The sequence below is a fragment of the Charadrius vociferus genome, unplaced genomic scaffold (genome assembly GCF_000708025.1).
Source record: "Charadrius vociferus isolate BGI_N301 unplaced genomic scaffold, ASM70802v2 scaffold738, whole genome shotgun sequence".
Lineage (NCBI taxonomy): Eukaryota > Metazoa > Chordata > Aves > Charadriiformes > Charadriidae > Charadrius > Charadrius vociferus.
This window is the reverse complement of record NW_009649467.1, coordinates 1423759-1444360: the sequence shown is the minus strand read 5'-3', so window position 1 is coordinate 1444360 and position 20602 is coordinate 1423759. Positions and strand designations below refer to the sequence as shown.

General features: G+C 39.8%; 1 protein-coding gene across 1 annotated transcript in view; it reads right to left on the bottom strand.

Moving 5' to 3' along the window:
- ANK3 (ankyrin 3, node of Ranvier (ankyrin G)) overlaps positions 1-20602 on the bottom strand; it is a 209713-nt gene that overhangs the window by 147781 nt on the left and 41330 nt on the right. The window contains exons 3-5 of the mRNA XM_009889813.1: positions 3157-3258; positions 2576-2674; positions 2095-2193 (exon numbers count right to left, since the gene is read on the bottom strand). Of these exons, the coding sequence (XP_009888115.1) occupies positions 2095-2193; positions 2576-2674; positions 3157-3258 (300 nt within the window). The remainder of the gene's footprint in view (positions 1-2094; positions 2194-2575; positions 2675-3156; positions 3259-20602) is intronic.

Genomic DNA, 20602 nt, shown 5'->3' with positions numbered 1-20602 from the left:
TAGAAGAGGTACAAAATTCAAACTCAGTAAAAAGAAACTTTTGGGTGTTTTAAGGACAGGAAGATTTGGTTAAAGAAGGCCTTACATCCCTAACACTGGTGCTGTCAGCAGGGTTACCTTCAAAGGAAGAGAAGATAAAACAGAAAACAGGGTCAGCATCAAAAATAAAAACAAAACAAAAATATCTTTGAGTAGCCTCTCTGTGGGTATGCCAAATTCAGCAGAACTATATTCTAAGCTTTAGGAAGGCTCATGTGATGCTCAGTACTACAGACAAAGCTGGTCCAAGAGGCAGTTTGGTAACAGGGAGCTCCAGGGACCTTTCAAAAAGACTAATCCCAACAGGGGTATCTCACTGCCAGGTATTGGTGTAGAATGCCCAATACACATGACTTTCGAGCAAAGACGTCAAAGGCATCCATGATGGGGAGGGGCAGATCTTTAATTCTCCTATGTTAGCAAAATAAGGGTAACATGGCCAAACCTTAGGGTGTATGGACAATGCAGTTATATAAGATGTTTATAATCTCAGATTATTTTTAGTTTCCAGGCAGAATACACAAGTTCTCATACACAAGCAGAAAAGATCCTTTCGAAGCCATCTTAATTTTTTTAACAGGAAAACCACTGGAAATATTTCTGCTTTGTTTTACTTCTTAACAGTCATGGAAGATTTCACTTAAAACTACTTTTTGCTGTTGTTGTTCTCTTTAAATTAAAATTATATGGTAGCACATATTGCTGTATCTAGCTCGTATAAAAGATTAATAAAGAACTGAACCACCTATTTTCTTTGTCCAGGTGAAGGAAACATGAAATACAGTTCCCAAATAACTAACATTCTTGAAATAGATTCTATTAAACATTTTGTTCATATTATTTGAGATATCAATAAAACCCCCATGTTTCTTTAAAATGTAAATTTTTTAATTTCCCTTTGTAACAATTTCTATCCTGCCCACATCTTTATAATACAGAAGAATGGCAATACTGAGCCAGATGAGAAGACCACCTCTTAGTCTGATCCTTTCTCTGACGCTGCCTGCCAGCCCCTAAGCAGGAAGAATAGGAATGGGGCAGGCATGCAGGGATACTCCCTATGGCACAGCCACTTGGCTTTCAACAATCTGTGGTTTATGCAGTTTTTGAGCCAGAGTTTTTCTGTTTCATTTTACTGCTTTGCTCTTAACACCAGCACTGTTTTCCCTTATCTCAAATTTTCTATAATTGACCTAAATATTAATTCAAAGGACTCGACTAAACTTAAAAGCTCTGCATATGCTTGCAGTACCTCCTCATACAAGGAAAGGGGATGAGCTCGATTAAACCTCAGACACCGAATTAGGTGAAACAGGATCCCTTTCATTTGAACAGGTTCTCTCCCACTCTCCTGTTCTATTAGTATCTCTTCTGACTCTGTAACAATTAGCAGCTCGTAAGATACCGGAGAGCTGACCTAAGGCCAAAAGACACATGCTTTACTGTGTTGCCTGTTACACAACCATTTCCAGTATCCTGCAAACACCCCTGGATGGCACTCCACTTTCTTCATCTCCAAGGACTCGTAAGATACCGGAGAGCTGACCTAAGGCCTGTTACACAACCACTTCCGGTATCCTGCAAACACCCCTGGATGGCTCTCCACTTTCTTCATCTCCAAGGATGTGCATGTATGTGGCTTCTGGACAACTTAAAACAGAGTTGTTATTTTCATGCTTTCTCTGAGCTGGAAGCATTTGAAGTTTTAATTGTATGTTGAGTTACAAGGTAGGAATGAACTCAGCATTACACTCACTAAAATGCCTGCTTCACTAATAAAATGGCAGCTATGCATTTAAACTTTGTACTTGCACCTGTTGTTGGTTACTTATGTGGGTGGAACACCCAAAAAAGACTGTTCTGTTGTTGGTTTTTTTTTAATGTTAGCAGGATTACATTCTCCTTACTGGCTCTTTCAAACCCTATTTTCAAGAGCCAGCATTAATACAATAAGATCTACCAAATATACTCACTAATATTATATTTTATAAGGGAAGAAGGATTTTAATGTCAGCAAAATTTTTGATAGTACCAAAAGGAGAAATATTACTTTACCTGAGACTGTGCATTGACATTAGCCCGATTTGTAACCAACACTTTGACTACTTCTGCTTGTCCAGCGAGTGATGCTATGTGCAATGCTGTGTTTCCTTTCTGAAATGAGAGTAACATTTGAAAAAGAGTACAAAACTTGAGCTTGAATATATGACAATACTATCAAAAACATGTTCCACCTTAAAATGAAGTATTTCTTGTAATAAAATACTCTTAATGAGTACTTCTAATGGATAAATTATTCTAGAAGAGATGGACAGAAACCCAGACAGCAATCTACAATTTATTCAGTAAATATCATCCCTAGTAAACTGTGACATTTACTATAATCTAAAAGGTTTCTATTAAACAATTATTGAGATCACTTCACCAGTGGAAAATGGGCAATTACTGCTGCAGTAATGTCTGTAATCAGTTGGCCAACACTTTGCACCCATGCCACCAGTGTGAACAAGAGAACAATTAGATAGGCTTGACTAACCTTTGTTGCTGCATCCACACTGGCACCTCGCTGTATCAGTTCAGAGACAACTTCTACGTGCCCTTCTTTGGAAGCAAGATGGAGAGCATTCAACCATTTCTGATTTAAAAAAAAAAAAAAAAAAGAAAAAAAGAAGGGAAAAAAGAAAAGCCATGGAAAAGATTGGCAAAGGTTTTCCAGCATAGTAAACAACATATCAAGAGAGAAATTATTACACCCCAGTGAGAGGCCTGCTTCCAAAAACTATTCTTATGCAAACTTTACAAGAACTAGATTACAAAGAAGGAGTATAAATTAAGTCAGCATTTATTAGCTCTAGGGTCTCAAGTTCTGTGTGCTGCCCTGTGATCTGATGTAATTGAACAGAACAAAAGATAACGTTAAACAACATAACATTCTCCAATGGAGCGTGAAATGACGTCTTGGTAAGGAGTAAAAGTTTTAACAGGATAAAATACGTAAACACGGCTCGTCAAAATACACATAAGTTATCACTGACATGAAGTACAAATATAAAGACAGATTCAAGAAATAGCAAGAAAGGTATTTATCCAGCAAATTTAATCAAAATATTCTTCAACCTGATTTGAAATGTTGATGTCCACTCCACTTTTTAAGTAGTCGAGAGCCTTTTCCAAGTTGCCAGCTCGAGCAGCTCTCAGGTAACTTGCATTTGTGTCAGACTACAAGAAAAAAGGAAAAGTCCCATTAGAAATTACAGCACGGTATAAAAATATATTCCCTTGGCAAACAAGTTACTAATGATACAACATCTTGTACCTACATTTAACTAGACACAAAAGGATGCCAAACTGCCTTATCAAATATGGGTCAAATCCTGCCCTCCCTGCTTATGCAAACTCCCTCTGGTGTAAACAGGCTGTCCGCCTGACCAGGCAGCACAAGATTTGACTTTATATATAAACGTGAATTATGCAGCACTGTCTAACATGCAAGGCTAGTAGCCAGGGACAAATCTGGTACCCAGCATGGAAGATAAACATGGTAAGGCTCAGGATAGGACTCCATGGAAACCATTCTGCTCTTTCCAAAAGTGCCAAACCAGCTTTAATGTCCAAGCTAAACAGACCAGACCAGTACTGTGAGATCTCATGATAGATTTAAAAAAAAATCCAAAACACTTAGCGTTGAAGGACTGGACTACCTGAATGAAAAAAACCATGGTCCTACACATTAAAGCATTTTATAATCTGATGTCTGATTACATTTGTTTTATTTTTCCCATTCTCCCTCATTTTATGGCACATTTTATTTACAATATCTGTCCACGTTCAGTGAAGTAGCCAGAAATCCCTAGGTACAGTGCCAGTATCTAAACTGCATTTTACTTTTTCCACAATTTGCTTTAAAGATAGCGGTGCCAATTTGCTTTATGACTTCAGCTTGAATATAAGGATGGCAGCAAGGATGGTTAAGTCATGAAAGAGATCACTGAAAGTAATTCCCATCCCCGGAGGGTTTTAACAACAAGTTATGCAAATATCCACCAAGGCCGGTTTAGATAATGCTGATCATGCCTTGGAGCAAGCGGAATGAACTGGGTTAGCTTTCAAGAGGGACAAATCATATAATCTTTGATTTTATCTGTGCCGCGGCTTCCCCTGGCATCTTGAGCAGTCAACACATTTTTTGTGTGTCCTCTTCTCCATTGCTATAATGGGAATTGTCTTTTTGATTTTTCCTCAGTATCGTTTCATCATAGGCTTACATCACTACAAGTGCTTTATGATCCTTTAGGGTTCTAAAAGAGTACAATTCTCTTTAGAGAAAAAATTAAAGGCAGTAACTGCTGAGGGAAATATAAAACACCCTGGCACCAAAGCTCAGTTACTTATCCAGCGCTCAAATTTTTTTTTTTTTATTTTTTTTATTTCTCATTTTCCGGATTTGCTATAGACTTTTCTCCTGTCTAGCTGCTGCAAGGCACTGGGTGTTATGTTCAAGCACTGCTTCAAGTCCATCTGAAGTCACCTTCACGTGCAGGATGAAGCGATTTTGGGCATAATGACAACAAAATGGTAAGCGGGTATGAAGCCTGCTTTCTTCTTTGCACCAGTACAAGCTACAAGACTATTTTACTAATATTTTCAATACAACAACCTCTCTCTTCCGAGGAAAGAACCATTACTTATGGAATCTTCATTTTCTCCTGAGTTTCGCACAAATGGCGTTCCACTTTGTGATGGTAAGTTACTAGCTTACAGCCTTCCCTGCTCTTAAGCATTATTTTCCAAACACCATGCTGATCATTATAAATCAACTTCTCTGATGTGCTTCCAAAAAACCAGCCCCCAAATACCAACGTTTAATTAGGCTCTTTCAAAACCAAGGTGCTGCTACAAACTACGTGGTCAGAACTGTGCAGACTATGGGGAAAAACAGCTGCCTTGAAAGGTGCAGTAAAACACTTCCGTTTGGAAGATCATCTGAACTGTGCAATGCAGATTATTACAGGAGACAGGTCATTTTCTCAGTGCTTAGCAACAGCAGCCACTGGGGTAAAAACAGGTCAGCATTTTATCAGTATTAGCAAAGGTATGAGGGAGGACTTAATAGACCGGGAGCCTTTTTTGTCGCAGTGTAATGGCACGTCTGTTTCGCACAGTCAGCAGGTGGACGATAATTAACATCAGCTGTTTACAGCTGCTTCTGGGTGAGGAAGGGATGCACCAGAGAAGCTTGCTAGGGAAAATCAGTTCCCGCCAGTCACATTAATGCATGCCAGACAAGAAACACTGCTCATACTTAGAAACATTTAAACCTTTCTATTTGCTCAAACAAAATGGAGGCGGGGGACACTGAGGCAGAAGGAGTGCTAAATAGCTGATATTCACATTAATGGCTAACTGCTGTTTCACTGTAGAGGGAGAGCAATGCCTAAGTCTTTTAAGGACTTCTCTTGGAAGCACTTGCTTGCTAACAAGGAGGAGGGACAAAGGTTGGGTCGCACTTCCAGCCTGAGGACGGATAAAAATGTTTCAAATCAAGCCAGCTCAGGTGCTGCTGTGGGATGCACAAATCCGTTCCTGAAATCCCTCAAGCAAGCAGCATGCCCTCCTTTGCCAGTCGCCACTCAAAACCTCGCTCCTTTTGCTCAAACTGTCCAGAAACCTCACTGACACCAGCAGGCAGGTTTCCACCTGAGCAGCGGGGCCGGTGGGGTGCCGTGTACAGCCGCTCACCCATCAGCCCGGGCTCTCACCGCTCAGAGACAGGCTCCCAGCATGAGGGGCACCGTACAGAAAAAGCAGTGCCAGCACATGCAGGCACTACGACGACAACTAGGAAGCACCCAGAGAAGCTGCCATTTAACAGCCCGCCGGGGATAACACCAGCTCACCCACACTTCAGCTGATCTGAGTTGGCACTTCCAGTTTCCACCTTACTGGTTTCCAGTTACTTGAATGTGATGTGAGCTAGTGTGTGAAACTGCGTGAGCTGCCTTAGCAGCCAGGGCGGAGCACATCCCCGTGCGCTGAGAAGGGGGAAAATCTTTTTTTCTGACCTTAGCTAAAGCTCCCAAAGCTCAGACCGGCTTAACCCACCTCAGGCTGGTTAACTCACCCTTTCTGGGCCACAATGCACAGAAATGTTGAGATTTGCACAGAGGGATAACAGACTGAGACTGAGGTTGCACAATTGTGCAAAAAGTTCAGTGGGGCTTCTGGGATTCTCTCCATCCACTACGGTCTCTGCCAGAAGCAGAAACAAGCAATAACATTAGAGAGAAAGGAGAGCCAACATCTTTGGAAACCAAAAGCAATTCCAGCCTCTCTAAAAGCAACATTGCCAGCTTCCATTTTCCCTATGACTAAGGCATGACTTCAGAACTGCTCAGATAGAGAATAGACTTTCAAGCTTTTTCTGCCTTGCAAAATGCCTTGAATACCCTTGTCTATAAGACATTCCACTGCCAAAACCCAGAAGAACCAATGACCACTACCCAACTTTTACAAAATCTAAACATAGGGGTCAGTAAAAATTGATCAAAAACATTAAGCTAAAACTTTCACATTTCTGAACCTAAAATTTTCTCAACTTCATATTTCTGTTTTAAGCCTAACTTCAATCTTTTGTTTTAAATACCACAATAGAGTAGAAAAATGTCATTTCTAATTGGCACTGTTTTGTTTAAACCAAAGCTTCTTGGAGTCCCTGCCAGAGCCTGTAATTGCCTCTGTATTGCACAGACAGGAACAGCATCAGACCCTAGGCCCAAATCACTGAAGGATTTAAAAGATCAAACAAGCGTAACAATAATGTTAATAATTATTTATCTGGATTGCCATCATGCCTGGAAGCCCACGTCAAAGACTGATCAAGGACCTGTTATATTAACTGCATTAAAAAACATAGTGGTGGGAAAAACGGATTTTAGGTTTCCAACCACCGCTCAGGACGCCTGCGCAGGTAAGTGCTCCCTCTGTGGTAACTATTCTCAATCTACCCACTTCCACATGAGTTGGCATCCGAAAGATGAACCCCACACAGATAGCATTTCTACAGGCCATCACCTTAACAGACCTAATAAATATTTTCTCCAACGCTAATAACTTAAACCTCAATACTCCCGAGAGGCATTCTATATGCTAGCAATCTATTCAGATCCCTTTGTTTCTTTCCCCCTTTTTTTTTGTAATCAATCCCGACGTGAAATGAAGATGAAAATTGGCTTTTGATTCTCCACTGCCTTGACAAATATCAAGAGAACAACAAGCATGGGACATACATCAAAGCACCCCGAATCTTAGATGTGCTTGCCGTCAGCCAACAAAGACTGCAGCCCTTGCTGTGCGTTTGCACCGGATCCCTATTGCCAGGCTGTGTCCCTGAAGCCTTTCCCTGCTCCCTCTTGTGCTCCCTGGGGACGCTGCCTTTTCAATCTCCATATCCAGACTCAAATTAAAAATCAAGATTCTTGTAAGCGTTTTAATTCTTGGAGACAGACCTCAAATCCTGTACACAGCGTTTAGTTCTGGAATAACTATTCAGACAATATTTAAACAGTGGATTTATAAAAGTCCCAGTACTGATGCACGCATAATATCAAGCTTTTTCTTGACAGATGGCATGACTTCTCCCCTCTACCCCTGTACTTTCTTGGAAGAAAAAGGGACTATTTCTAGTTTCAAGAAATGTGTAAATGCAGATGATTGGCTAATGCAATGTGTATTTCTTTTACATTTGTGTATTTTCCTTTAATGTACTATGCTATAAAAATTCAATTCTCTAACCTACAGCAGGCTGCTGAGCTTTCTGACTGTGGGCTGCCTGCAGCCCACAACAGGTTTTCCAGTCTGGAGCTCATTTCAACAGCCTTCATCCCGGAGACATCTCTGAGAAGGGCTGAGGCTGAATAAGCCGTGCTGGTAGCAGTACTCCATTTCCCAGCCCTTCTCTACCCTAAGGTCCTCTACTCCAGCCACATACATGATGGATGGCAGAGCCTGTGATGTGCAGGGGTAAGACCTGAGAACTTTGTCCCCATTTTGAGGAAAAGCTATGTGAGTTAAAAACATTTCTATTACAGGAAAGACTAACTCCTAAGTCACTTAGATATCATCTTAAGCCTCCATTTTAAAACAGAAAATGCTGATGCTGACTCATGCTAGCAAATACATATTCACTATCTTTTTCTCTAAGTGCTCCCAGTGACGTAAGAGACTATTTAGCATGACTAAAGACAAAAACTATTAGGAAATTTGCGCTGACTGTCAACCCAGGGTCTGGCCTGGCTTTTCCCTGGGACTAGAGACGGTCCTCTCAGAAAACGGAGAATCTGTATTATTTACTGAACCCTCAAAAGTGCAAAGCCATTATTTTCAACGTGCACAGGCCCCCTCCCATACAGATGGCATTTTTATTATGCTCATCTCTCTCTTTTTGTGTTCTGCTTACAGTGGCTTCTTTTTCAGATTAAAAATCCCATCTTTTTTTCACATTGGGAGCAGGGTTTTGTTTTTCACTCCATCTTTAACAGTAGCTGTTGTGAAGGGAAACCCCCAGCAGGTTCCCATTGTGCAGGAGCAGGATGCATTCTGGCTTGAGTCCCAACAAAAAGATGCTAACCATGCCTAACATTTGTTGTGGGGCAATGACCTCATTTTAAGGGATGAACTTATGTTACTTCCATTTGGAATGTGCTCAACAAAACTAGTCTTGCAGCAGCATGAGATGATCTCAGGAAACAGACAATAACATTTTTGCTTATTTTGATAAGGTTGGGCGTACTGCAACTGATGGCTTTTTTTTTTTTTTTTTTGGCAACAAGGCTCAACTCCGATGGGCACTAAGTGGTACACTGGAAATTGGAGGTCCTTGGCATTTCTTAATTTTTGCTTTCCGATTTTAATTTAGGATTTTCCTCCAAGCAAATATGTTACAATCACTTGAGAGGGGATGGAATTTTATTTCAAATAAACTATACTGGCTAGTTAACAGCAATGTCTGAACCCTGTGAAATAAACCAGTCACGTAATTTTCTTGGGCAGACTTTTCATCCATCGTTCAAGCAGCTGTATCCTTTGTATCTCCCTATTACTGCATACCTCAATCTGTATTAAAAAAATTCACTTGTATCGTCTCTATTAGAAAGGCGTCTGGTTGCACCGGATGAGTTGATCTTTGTGCAAACTACAGCTGTACTCATGGTTTACATACCATGCTACCATACATGTTTTCTTCTGATAAGAATGTGACAGCCTAGGGCCGAGTACTATCTTCGGTTCTGCTGTTAATTATCCTTCAGAGAGATGCTTTTGGGATCACAGGCCTAAGCACAACCACAGGGCAACAGGAAAAGCTCCATTCCTACTGCCTGACAATTCAAAGGAAACATCTTTCAGCTAGGGAAGGCCAGCTATTTTGAATATGATCGCAGAATGAGAAAGAATTTAATCATTGGGCAAAAACCAAACAAACCCCTCTAATTGTTTGCTCTATCATGCAACTCAATCATCAACTTTCTTTGATCATATTATTGTATTGTGCATGATCAAGTAGCCAAAAATATTATACTATTTGGAATGTCCCCATAACTGGCTCTATTCCAACTATGTAACTACAATGTTTTCCACAAGTTAAAAACTACACTGGCTTCAGGTTGCACGAAACCCCTCTTCTTGGCCACACCAGGGGAGCCTAAAACACCTTATGTTTCTGCAAAACTTGCATGTCAATCTATAATCAACTGTATTTGCAACAACTGAGGCTGTATCCCTGTACAGTAGTCAATCTTAACACGCTAGTAGAGAAAATAAAATATTTGCTGAAAATCACATATTTAAGGAGTTCAAAACGGAGTGGAAAACACATTTTAGATTCAGCTCCTTCTTTCTAGAAATCCTTGAACAAACCAGAAAACATCCAAGCAAACAAATAAGCCTCTTTCCTTGCTAGACCACAAGACAAGGTAAGTCTCTGAAGTACAGGTTTAGTATATACCATTTTCAGGATCACTTGCATCACTCTACCTGTTAGAATCTGTCTTGGCAAAATGCTGAATCTGTGCTTACTGTTACCACTGAAAACGAACCACTTGTATTGGAAGATGGTTGAAAAGGACTCGGAGCCCAAGACGTTAAGGCTGGTACATACAAGAACATTTCACAGCTTCCAGCACAAGAAATGTTTATCACTGCCTTGAACAGCATCAGGAGGTCTAGGGCAAGTTCTTTGCTTGCAATGACAAACATCTGTGACGCTATGATGTAGCTTTCCTACTCTATAAGTTGCTTCAACTTTACGCATGCAGTCGTCTTCAGCAGACTATAAATCTAGTCAGTCCTGTGACTTACAATGCAACTCATCCAGCTCTGGCTGTCTTTAAATGCCTGAATGACTGTTTCCTAAGAAAGTTCAAACACAAGATCTAAATGAAAAGTAGCTGTTATTCTTCTGATTTTCTACAAAGAGCAAAGGGGATTATGATTTCCAAGGCACAAAAGACAGAGTTAGCTGGGAAACCTTTGCCTAAGATCCACATGGAACACGCATAACGCGTTGAACATAACATCCAAATTTAAAATGCCCCTAAAGCTGTCATCTCCATATTACTTACTCATCACCACAGATATTCAACAAATAATAAAAGATTTAACTGCAATTCTAACAAAATTAATGTCTGACAACCCAACAGAAAACACTGGAACTGAGATCAAACCCATCCCACAAGGACAATGTTCAGACAGGAGGCGAGCCTCTACGCGACTTCCAATACTCTCTGCCAGTTTGCACAGATCAGGTTTTGAGATTTTGAAACATAAGTTTGATGTGCCAGCTTCCCCTGAAGAATTTATGAAAACAATTACTGGTATGAATCTGTTAAATTAGTAACACCAAAAGCAAGATCATAATTTTCCAGGACTACAAAATCAGTGTACATCTGCATGCATACACGATCTTTCTAAGCATGCATGAACAACAAAGCACAAGAATTATTTTCTTTTAATGGGAAAATAAGATTCCTTTAATACTGACTTTTCAGCTGTTAGACTACCCTATATGAAGAGACAAACTTGAATGGCAAGGTAAATTGGGACACACTCTGTTCAAGATCCTAAAACCAGTAAAATCACTGGTTTCACCAGTGAATCACTGTACTCCATTAGAAGTGGGCAATCAGGCAAAGAATCAGGCCCTTTGTGACCAACTCACACGTATAATCAATGAAAAGGATCTGACACAGTTGAAAGCAAAAGACTTGAGCATCTAAAATTCAAGATTCATCCTCCAGGCTGACAGCCTTAACTTCTAGAAGTTTATTTCAAACTCTGTGAAGAAACTCCTGAGCCTGTAATGACTCATCTCTCACTCTCTAAAGTTTTCCTATCATACACTTACAAGTGAAAAATAAATCACTGGCTTTCATAACTGCTACCACAGTCACAAAGAGCTAGAGAAGGGCTAGATGTGCTTCGAGGGTTTCTTATGTTTATATTCACCTGAAGATAACTCTCTTATATGTCAAGCTAGATGAGATGCCATTGATCTCCTCCCTGCTATTTTTCTCTCAGAAACTGACTACCCAATGAACATGGAGATAATTTAGGTACATCTCAGGCTCAAATTTAAAGCCATTTCCATGCGAAAGTCACATTCTTCAGATCACTGCATGAATTATGTCAGTCGGTCCACCTCCTGTTCTGTATTTAGGATAAACCTAAATCAGATAATATTGCTGATTTCAAGAAGAGGGATTTTATTTACTCAAAACAAGATGACTACCAAAATATTGTATAAACATGCTTCAGCCAGACATGGTGAAGCAGAAGTTACTGGTAATAAAGTGGAGCAAGCTGCATGTCAGTGGAAACATAACAGCATAAATATTCCCTAAAAATACTGTAGTTAACAAGCTACAGGAACTATAGACAAGCTACATAACCTCTTCTGTAGCTAGATAGCCTATTAAGAGCTTTCAGGACAGTTAAGTCAGAAGTTTCCTGCTCTCTGCCTTTCCCCTTCATGCCTGCTTTTGAATGTCTCTCTCATTCACAACCAAAATAATTTTGCCTTGGAAGCTTGAACATTAAATCAAAAGACTGTTTGAGGTTAACCGGTCAAGCCATTTCTGAGGTGGCAAAAATATATGCAGAAACACACCAATTCACACTGAAAATCCCACTCACAATTAAAGTTTACACTTTTGCACGCTTAAGGGCATTTGAATGGCTCGTTTTAAAGCTATCTACTAGAGTTTTAAATTTTCTGACACGTTGTTCAGGATTCTTACAGGAATTACAAACCTTTATCAGTTTATAAGTGCCAAATTACAGGTTCCCCAGAAAGGATTATGACCCCTGTCAGAAGCTAAGAACCTCTTCCAATTTACGCACCCGAATACCTGGTTGAAGAGAGCCTTGAGTGGAAAAGCCCACATAGCTCATGTGGCAGACAGAATCTGAAAGGTCAGTGGAAATTATCTAAAGAGCTTCCAGGTACTAAGAGGACTTTCGGGGCAAGATTTGCAGCACAGCCATAAACCTGGTAGCAGTCAGTACTGCAGGGCTGGTTAGAGGTGGCACAGGAGCTTTGTCATAGCAGTTTACCTTAGGAGAGCTTGTAACATTTACAGAACAATCTGTCCTGACACCTCTTTGCAGAAATGCTTTGAAATATATATGCCCTGGTACAACACGAAAGAATCAATGGAACCAATAAACCGAAGGATTCAAACATCTCCCTAGAGCCAGAGACTGGCTGAGATAGTTTTTGGTTGTTCAGGAGAAGAAAAACCTAGCTAGCACTTCCCAAACTCATGAGGACAATTGTAAACAGGAGAGTTAACAGTTCTCAAATGCAGGAACGGAGCAATCTGCCAGGAGACAGTTTGAAGTGCAATCCAGAGATGTATTAGACCTACTGGAGAATACCATCCGTGAATGCTCTGGGCTGTGTTGGCTTGGTCATGTTCTTCTACAGGAGCTGAATCTCTCCCTGCTGACCATAACCTGTCCTATCTTGTTTTCCATTTGATTCTGCTGTCATGGATATGACCCAGTAACTCCAGATCCATTCTGCAATTCACTGCATTACTGTAAACCACAAAGGCAAGGCAGAGCAAACCAGAGCAGGTGTTACACACACTGCTGTTTGTTACTCTTAGAAACATTGAGAAAATCTTCTCCCAGACATGATGCCACATCTCATGGCCAACACAGAGCAGTGGGGGTGGACACAGGAGAGCCATTAGCTTCCACATTTCCCAGTGCTCCCTTTCTCCTCCTCCTCAGTGATTAAACACTGACATTCACTGTCACAGATTTGTGAAATGGCATGGAAGGTTCTGTGATAGCATTTGTTGGGGCTGTCTAGATGAAATGTATTCAATGGTATATGCAGCAAATGTAAATTAGTTTACAAAGTGTTTTGTTCCTCACTCCACATATTCCAGATTTGAGAATTTGCTCAGATTCCAATGGAAAAAATGGCTTTTTCCAGCCAAAGCACCAAAATCTGCAAGCAAAAACTACAAATCAGAGCCCTATAATGGTTATCAGGAGTTTTAAATTAGACTCAAGTATACTGACTTTAAATACACAATTCTGTTTTGAAACAGAAGTCATCATCTAAACCACCATGGGGGCAAGGCTAGGATTGGGATTTACAGGTACAAACAGAATGAAAACAGTAACAGTGAGAACAGCCTTAGCTGTATGGGGTCTTTGAGATGAACAGAGGGGGAAAGAAAACACGAGATAGCTGTTTTATTCTTAAAGTAAGAAGAAATCACCAAATATAAAGATAAATCGCCACAGATCAGATGGTGCCATTTTCACACAATCACTGTGCAGTTACAGAACTGAACCAGTATTTTTCTGTCTTTCAAAGACACGGTGCACTAGACAGTTGGAATTCTGTAAAAGAGTCCTGATGATCTGAACATCACGGGAGGGACTAATAAGATTTTGACAAAAATAAAAACAGATCCATTTGAACATTTTACTTCACCTTAATCAGGCTTCATAGTTTATTTTCATCTGAATATTACCACTGTTTCCTAGCATCAGAATAAAATATGTTTGGAAAACATATCATTGTTTAACTGAAGTAAATAATGATACTTCACTAATGAATTAATGTTTTTCAAACTGGTCTAAAAGACTAACTTTTTTTTAATATATATTTTAAAATAGTAAAAGGTATAGCAAATCTACAGGATAAACACGCAGTGGCTTGTTTCTCACCTTACACCGAAAACATACATGGCAACCTAGAGGAGACTTAAATATGTATGGAATAAGAATCAGAATTTTAGCAGGAAAAAACAAATTACAAAACAGATATATACTGTACCCCTTTCTCCATCACTTAACTCCATTTCAAATAGCTACTTACACCTTCAGAAAACGATGTATATGCTAACCAAAAGACCAGTGTCTATGCAATTTGTAACAAAACCCTGTAAATCAAGAGTAAATACCATTCCGTTGCAACACAGAGGGGCAGAGCGTACCGCAGACCAGCCAACGCTACAGCTCGATGGCAGTGAGATTTTCAGTTCACTCTACTCTCCAAACTGTTGCACACAGAAACTAGCAGGACTGCACCAAGTTCTGTACTACTGGGGCTCATATAAAGCATCAACCAAGATGTACAGGAGAGAGTAAATAATAGTCTCAGGACTGAAAAAAAAAAAGTTTAATCAAGTACCATAAAACATCTGAATCTAACAAAACTTTCTCCTGCAAGAAATTGCTTAACAAAGAAAATCCCCCAAATAAGGTTTTCATAGTTTTGAAATTACTGGTGGAAATGAATTTACAAACAAGAATAGCATCACCAGAAAACAACCAGAATTTCAAAGATGGTTTTTAACAGGAACAATAGCCTACACGTTTAAGAGAACTCACTGCAGTATTTTTTCAGTGCACAAAGCTAATGCTGACACAGAAATCAGCTAGTAAACTGCTGGGTGCTACCATCAGTAGTATCTATAAGTAAAAAAAAAATACTGCAATTAAGTGACGCTTCCGCAAGGCTTGCAACTCATCAATATTAATGACACCATGCCACACTTGCCTGGGAAGCCGGTATTTTAATTCTGCAGCAAAGCAGCCTGGAGAACAATTGTTTTAATTTTGTGGTTTTGAACTGATGTGAATAACTCAAGCTATGAAGAACCTCATAGCCTAGTTCACAGAGTACAGGGATGGCATTTCACAGCAGCTTACTCACTTGGGAAATTTTAAAATCACACAGGGAGCACCTTGGAGGCCACTGGGACTATCCCTGAGAGTGAGACAGGTGCCTCCTTACAGGTCACTACTAGCATAGTAGCAGCAGGCTCCTTTTGAAGTTTAATTGACCTATGGATTGTCAGGAGAGCTGTGTTATTTGATAAATACACCTTAAAAGCATAGACTTTCGTTAACTTTTTTCAAAATATGCAAGATTTGCTAAAACATTTCATCGAACAAAATTGTTACGTGTATCTAGGTTATTTAAGGCTCTGATAACAGTGCAAAACATTACAAAATCTTTCTGCAATTTTAATAAATGTCTTCTACAGAGTGTCCTGAACAGAATGTAGCCACTGGTAAGGAGAGAGAACAAATAATTCCATATACCATTGGATTGCCGCCACAGCCTATACCGTAATCCGTCAGAACACAAAATACACCAAACAAGCCGAAACGTACCTCTTCCTACATCCAGCTTTGTCTCATACAATCAAAGACTTAAAACACTAATACAAGAAACTCGATATGCAGACTTCACTCTTATTTCAGAATCCACAAATGCTTACTTGTTCTGGAAAGCATTCTCCCTCTTCCACTGCCATTTTCTGTGGCCAGATACGAAACCTGATGACTCAATTAGTTAACACTTTGGACACTGCTCCATTGCTAAAAATAGCAGCCTCAGGAAGTGGTTTTCTTTTTTGTTTTCTTTTTTTTTCTTAAAAAAAAATTAAAAACAACTCAGCACAGTCACTTGTTAGACTTCCCTTGGCTATTTAAATAGCAAAGGACAAGTGATTGTAAGACTATTAAGTTAGTAACAGAGCGTGTCCCAGGATTCCTGGCTCACTTACCATATTTGCTGCCTCCAATCATTCCCCGTGTATGTAATCATGATCTGTGGAATACCCAAAATAGCTGCAGCATCAGCTGATCAGAAAACCACCGCTGCTTGGAATCACTCATGAAACAAGCTTTTGTCATTCTGCTTATCAGCTCTTTCTAATGCAGACTACTTTGAACTATTTCTAAAGGCAACAATAACATCATTTTACACTCTGTGTGTTTTGAATACCACGTATGCCTGCCTCCTACGCCATGGTAATTTTATATTTATTCAGATTTTCTGATGACTAATTATGATAGATTTGTGTCGCTGGTTCTAGAGGCTATTTTCCTGAACTAAAAGGCTGCTTTCTCTATACTTCAAGTTCCTAAACTAGAGAGATTAAAAGCAGTACCAAGAGCAAAATAATTTTGCTTCAGAGGGAAACCCAGAGAGAGGTTCACGATTTCAGTAAAGCAGATCCCTTCCTTTGCAATGCAAGCTATTGCCCGTAGCAGGAATTTTCTGCATACTTCCCTACCAGTTACTGACATTAGGAGTGGCTTTAAAGAATGCCCACCTTCTCAGAAAGGGCGTATTGAAATGTCTTTAGTTCACCACAAGCACTGCGCTTGCCTGCTACACATCTCGCCTCACACACGAGCTGTGCACGGATATTCACTGGTACAGAAGAACAAAAAAGTGTAAGAGGAGGGAAAAAAAATATCAAGGTCCAATATTTTGGTGCCCAGCACGCCCAATGTTTCATTTGTTTATGAAGAAGTGATCTATATGTAAAATATTATAAGGATAATTTCAAAATTTCAAGAAACTTTTCTCCATGTGTGAATTGACTAGAGCCCATCCACCAGGTAGTAGCTCCGTGTTCTTGGGTTATAATGCAGAACTTGTCGTTAATTACCTATGTAAAATCTTTCAGAAGGTGCAAAATTTGAGGCCCAAATGTATCACTACATAAATATTGTAGGCCACGCAACTCAGGTGATGTAGCTTGAAGTGACTTCATTAATGTCACTGACAGTACATTCCATTAACAACTACTCTTTGCTTCTGCACATTTTTCCTTATGGCATTATAGTATCTGTCACTAAGACCCACTTCTGTCACTGACTAACTACAGAGAAGCTAGCAGCTACCTACAGGGGTGGGGGAGCCTTCCACCTCGATTTAAATACAAGACTATGACCAAGTCAGTTTAAACGAATTTACCTCACTGACATAACTACGCAGAACTCCCTGTGGCAGAGATTTCAATCATCTGTACCACAGTTACCGCGGCAATGTCATTATTGCAAGCTGCCACAACACATAGTATCCCAAAATACTCAATTTCTAAAGCTGGATTTTGATTTAGCATTACTATTTGTTTTGACAACTGAGAACTAACATTTCAAAACAATCAAGGGAAACATCCCAGCTCTAGAAACCCAAGAGCACAGGGTTACTATCCAGTGACTGAATTTTTGTTTCTGACTGGAGAGGGGTTGGCTCTGAATAAGAAGAACCAGGCACCTAAATACCCTTTTTCTGCCTTTGAAAATGTGCCTGAGAACAAGGAGAAAGGAAATATGATGATTTCTGTAATGGAATTCAAGGGAATAATGTGAAATTTTAAACTTGCATAATAGTTATTTTTGTGGATAAAAGGATTAAATTGGGCAGTTTTATGGAAACTCACAAGAGTCCGTCCAGAAGACCAAGACCATTGTGGGGTGGTGTCTCCACGCCACCAGGTGCCACTGAACTGCAACCTCCTGTCAGGGCGTAGCGACTGGCGACACAGAACTGGCAAGCCGACAGCTCTCCCAAAGCTGAATTACTGCTTGTTTGGAAAAGAGGAACAAAGCTTTTAGTGAAAAGGATTCAACACAGTCTCTGCGTGTGTCTGTTTTACCAGTGGGCTGTGCCCCTTGTTCCCTAGGCAGCCCAGGTTCCGTAGACGGTGCCAGCATGGTCTGGGTGACAGCCTGCTGCCTCCAGGAGCTCCTCTGAGACCGCTCGCCCCTACCCATCGCCCGCTCATTTATTCTGCCAGAGCTACTTTGCTTTTCCAGTCGCTGGCTCTTGGCTTTTTGAGTTCACATTACCACGATGAGACCAGCGGATAACTGACCCAGACCGTTGCCTATTAACCTCCACAAAATTGTCCTGGTTTGGGTTGTGACATTCCCACAAGAGAAGTTGCCCAATTTTCTCTCCGAGAAACGATCAGGATTACAGAAGAAAAGCACAAAGAAAAATTAAAATCTGTCAGCACCAAAAAGTCATCTCAGCACACTCGCATCCATCAATTCAGCTCTGATTACTGAAAGCTCATGTCATAAATCATAGTGAAACTATATATTTTTTTAACCTTGTAGATCAGTTTTACAGCATTCAGGATGATTTCTCACATGCATGCTATTAACAAAGGGTAATAAAGGAAAGGCTCAATACTAATGGCAAAATCAATTTGTTATAGGCTTCAGATAAAATTTTCAGGATCCTTTTGTTACTTTGCATCCTGAATTACATGAACTGCAAATTCCTATAGTCATTCTCAGCTTGGGAAAGAGAAAGGGCCTTGGATACAATCACGTAATGAGTAGATACGCAAGGAAAAAAATATCTCAACAATTAATCTCTCCCCTCTTTGAAAAGAAAAAAAAACAACAAAACCCCTTTACAATCTCATTTAAATGGCAGATTTTGTACAGATGGAGGATTCTTTTAAACAGAATAGTGGAAATGTCCTTTTACATTATCACTATGCTGCTCCCCAACCAGATGGAGCGCTTATGATTACTGGCTTGGAAGCGACTTGCAAACAAAGCAACACATGGCAGAATTCAGCAGAAAGAAAAACATGATTTGACATGAGATACAAACAATATAAATATCTTCCCAAGAATTGGAAAGACAAGCTGAAATAGTTCAAACCATAATCTGAAGCTACTGATCCAGATTTTGCAAGAAGAAATAGAATTATTATTTTTTTTTCCTGAAACTGCAGTGGATGACATTTCCGACAGTTCAGAAAGCTGAAGAGTCAGCTGAAGCCCACCAGAGCAGGGCATTTATAGCTCTGTGGTATTTCAGGCACCCTTTCAGAGAGCAAATAACATCAGTACAGATGTATGCTTATGCAGCTTACACCTTTGAAGTGTCCTCAGTTTTAGAAACTTCCTATATCAGAGAAACCAGTGGTAGTATCTAAGATATTTAATATAATTATCTAGAATTCTGTTCTAGTCATTAAAATAATGGCTAACGTGCCCCAACTGAGACTTTAAAACAGCAGTTCAAGTACAGACATTGTAAAGGCTACATACAGCACCCAGATGTGCACGAAACAGGTCCCTGGGATGCCCAGGCTATAGGTTCATATGCAAAGCCAGGAAAGATGCATATTGCATATAGCAAGGGAGGCATAGTGAAGTTTCTCAGACAGACACTGCCCCTTCTTTCCATCTAAGAGACTCCATCGCTAACACATAACACTCAACCTCTATGGATAGCTATGAGGCTTTTTGCAAAGCTACTACCAAGAGAAAATGCACATTTACTCATTTATACTTTAACTGTTAAAATTGTGGACACTGAGAGAGTACAGCCACAGGAAAAATATCCTTTCCTAGTTATAAAATGCCAAAGTGATCAGCATGATTTGCGTATAGCTTTTTTTTTTTTTTTAAATCTGCCTATTCAACTCCCATCCATCATGAAAATATTGTATGTTTGCTATACTACCATTCCCATACTGCCAGATCAGATCATCTGCTAAAACATCCACAGAATTAGAAATCTATAGTCAGAAGCATACATTTTCTTTCAATAATACAAAAAAATTAATTGTACTTATAAAATAAGGATAGGAAAACAATACTCCAAACATTAATTAAGTTGAAGTCACACGGCAAGACGAAATACACATGCTTTTTTCCCCCCGGAAAATCTACTTTATGCTCCTGTGTAATCTCTTGAATAGAAAGTACCTACAAAATCTGTAGGGTTTTTTTTCTTAACTTTAACAAGCATATTCACCCGCCATCATGCCAAATAATCTAAATCTCTGAAAAACTAAAAAAATGAAATCCTCTAACTTCTGCTATAAGATACTTAAAATTTTCTCCTCAAAAGTTTTCCAAATAAGTGAACAGGAAGCCCGTGGTCTCATCCTATTCTTCCTCAGGAGTAGCTAGGATCAAACCTCAAAGGCTGAAATGCGATCACTTTTAAAGGATAACCTGCAGCAATTTTTCAGAGGTCTCCAAACACTTCAAAACAGCATGCCTTGAAGCCAGCCACACTGTGACCTGTGAAATTCAGCACATTATCGATATTCAAAATGCCCATGAAAGACACACACTGAAGCGCTGCAGTGTTTACTCTGTCAAGATCCGTAACAGCTCCTGTTACCTCACCATCAACACTTCGCCTCCCCAGTATATTCTACTTTCAATAGCAGGGCATGAGGCTCTTGGGATTACGGACCAA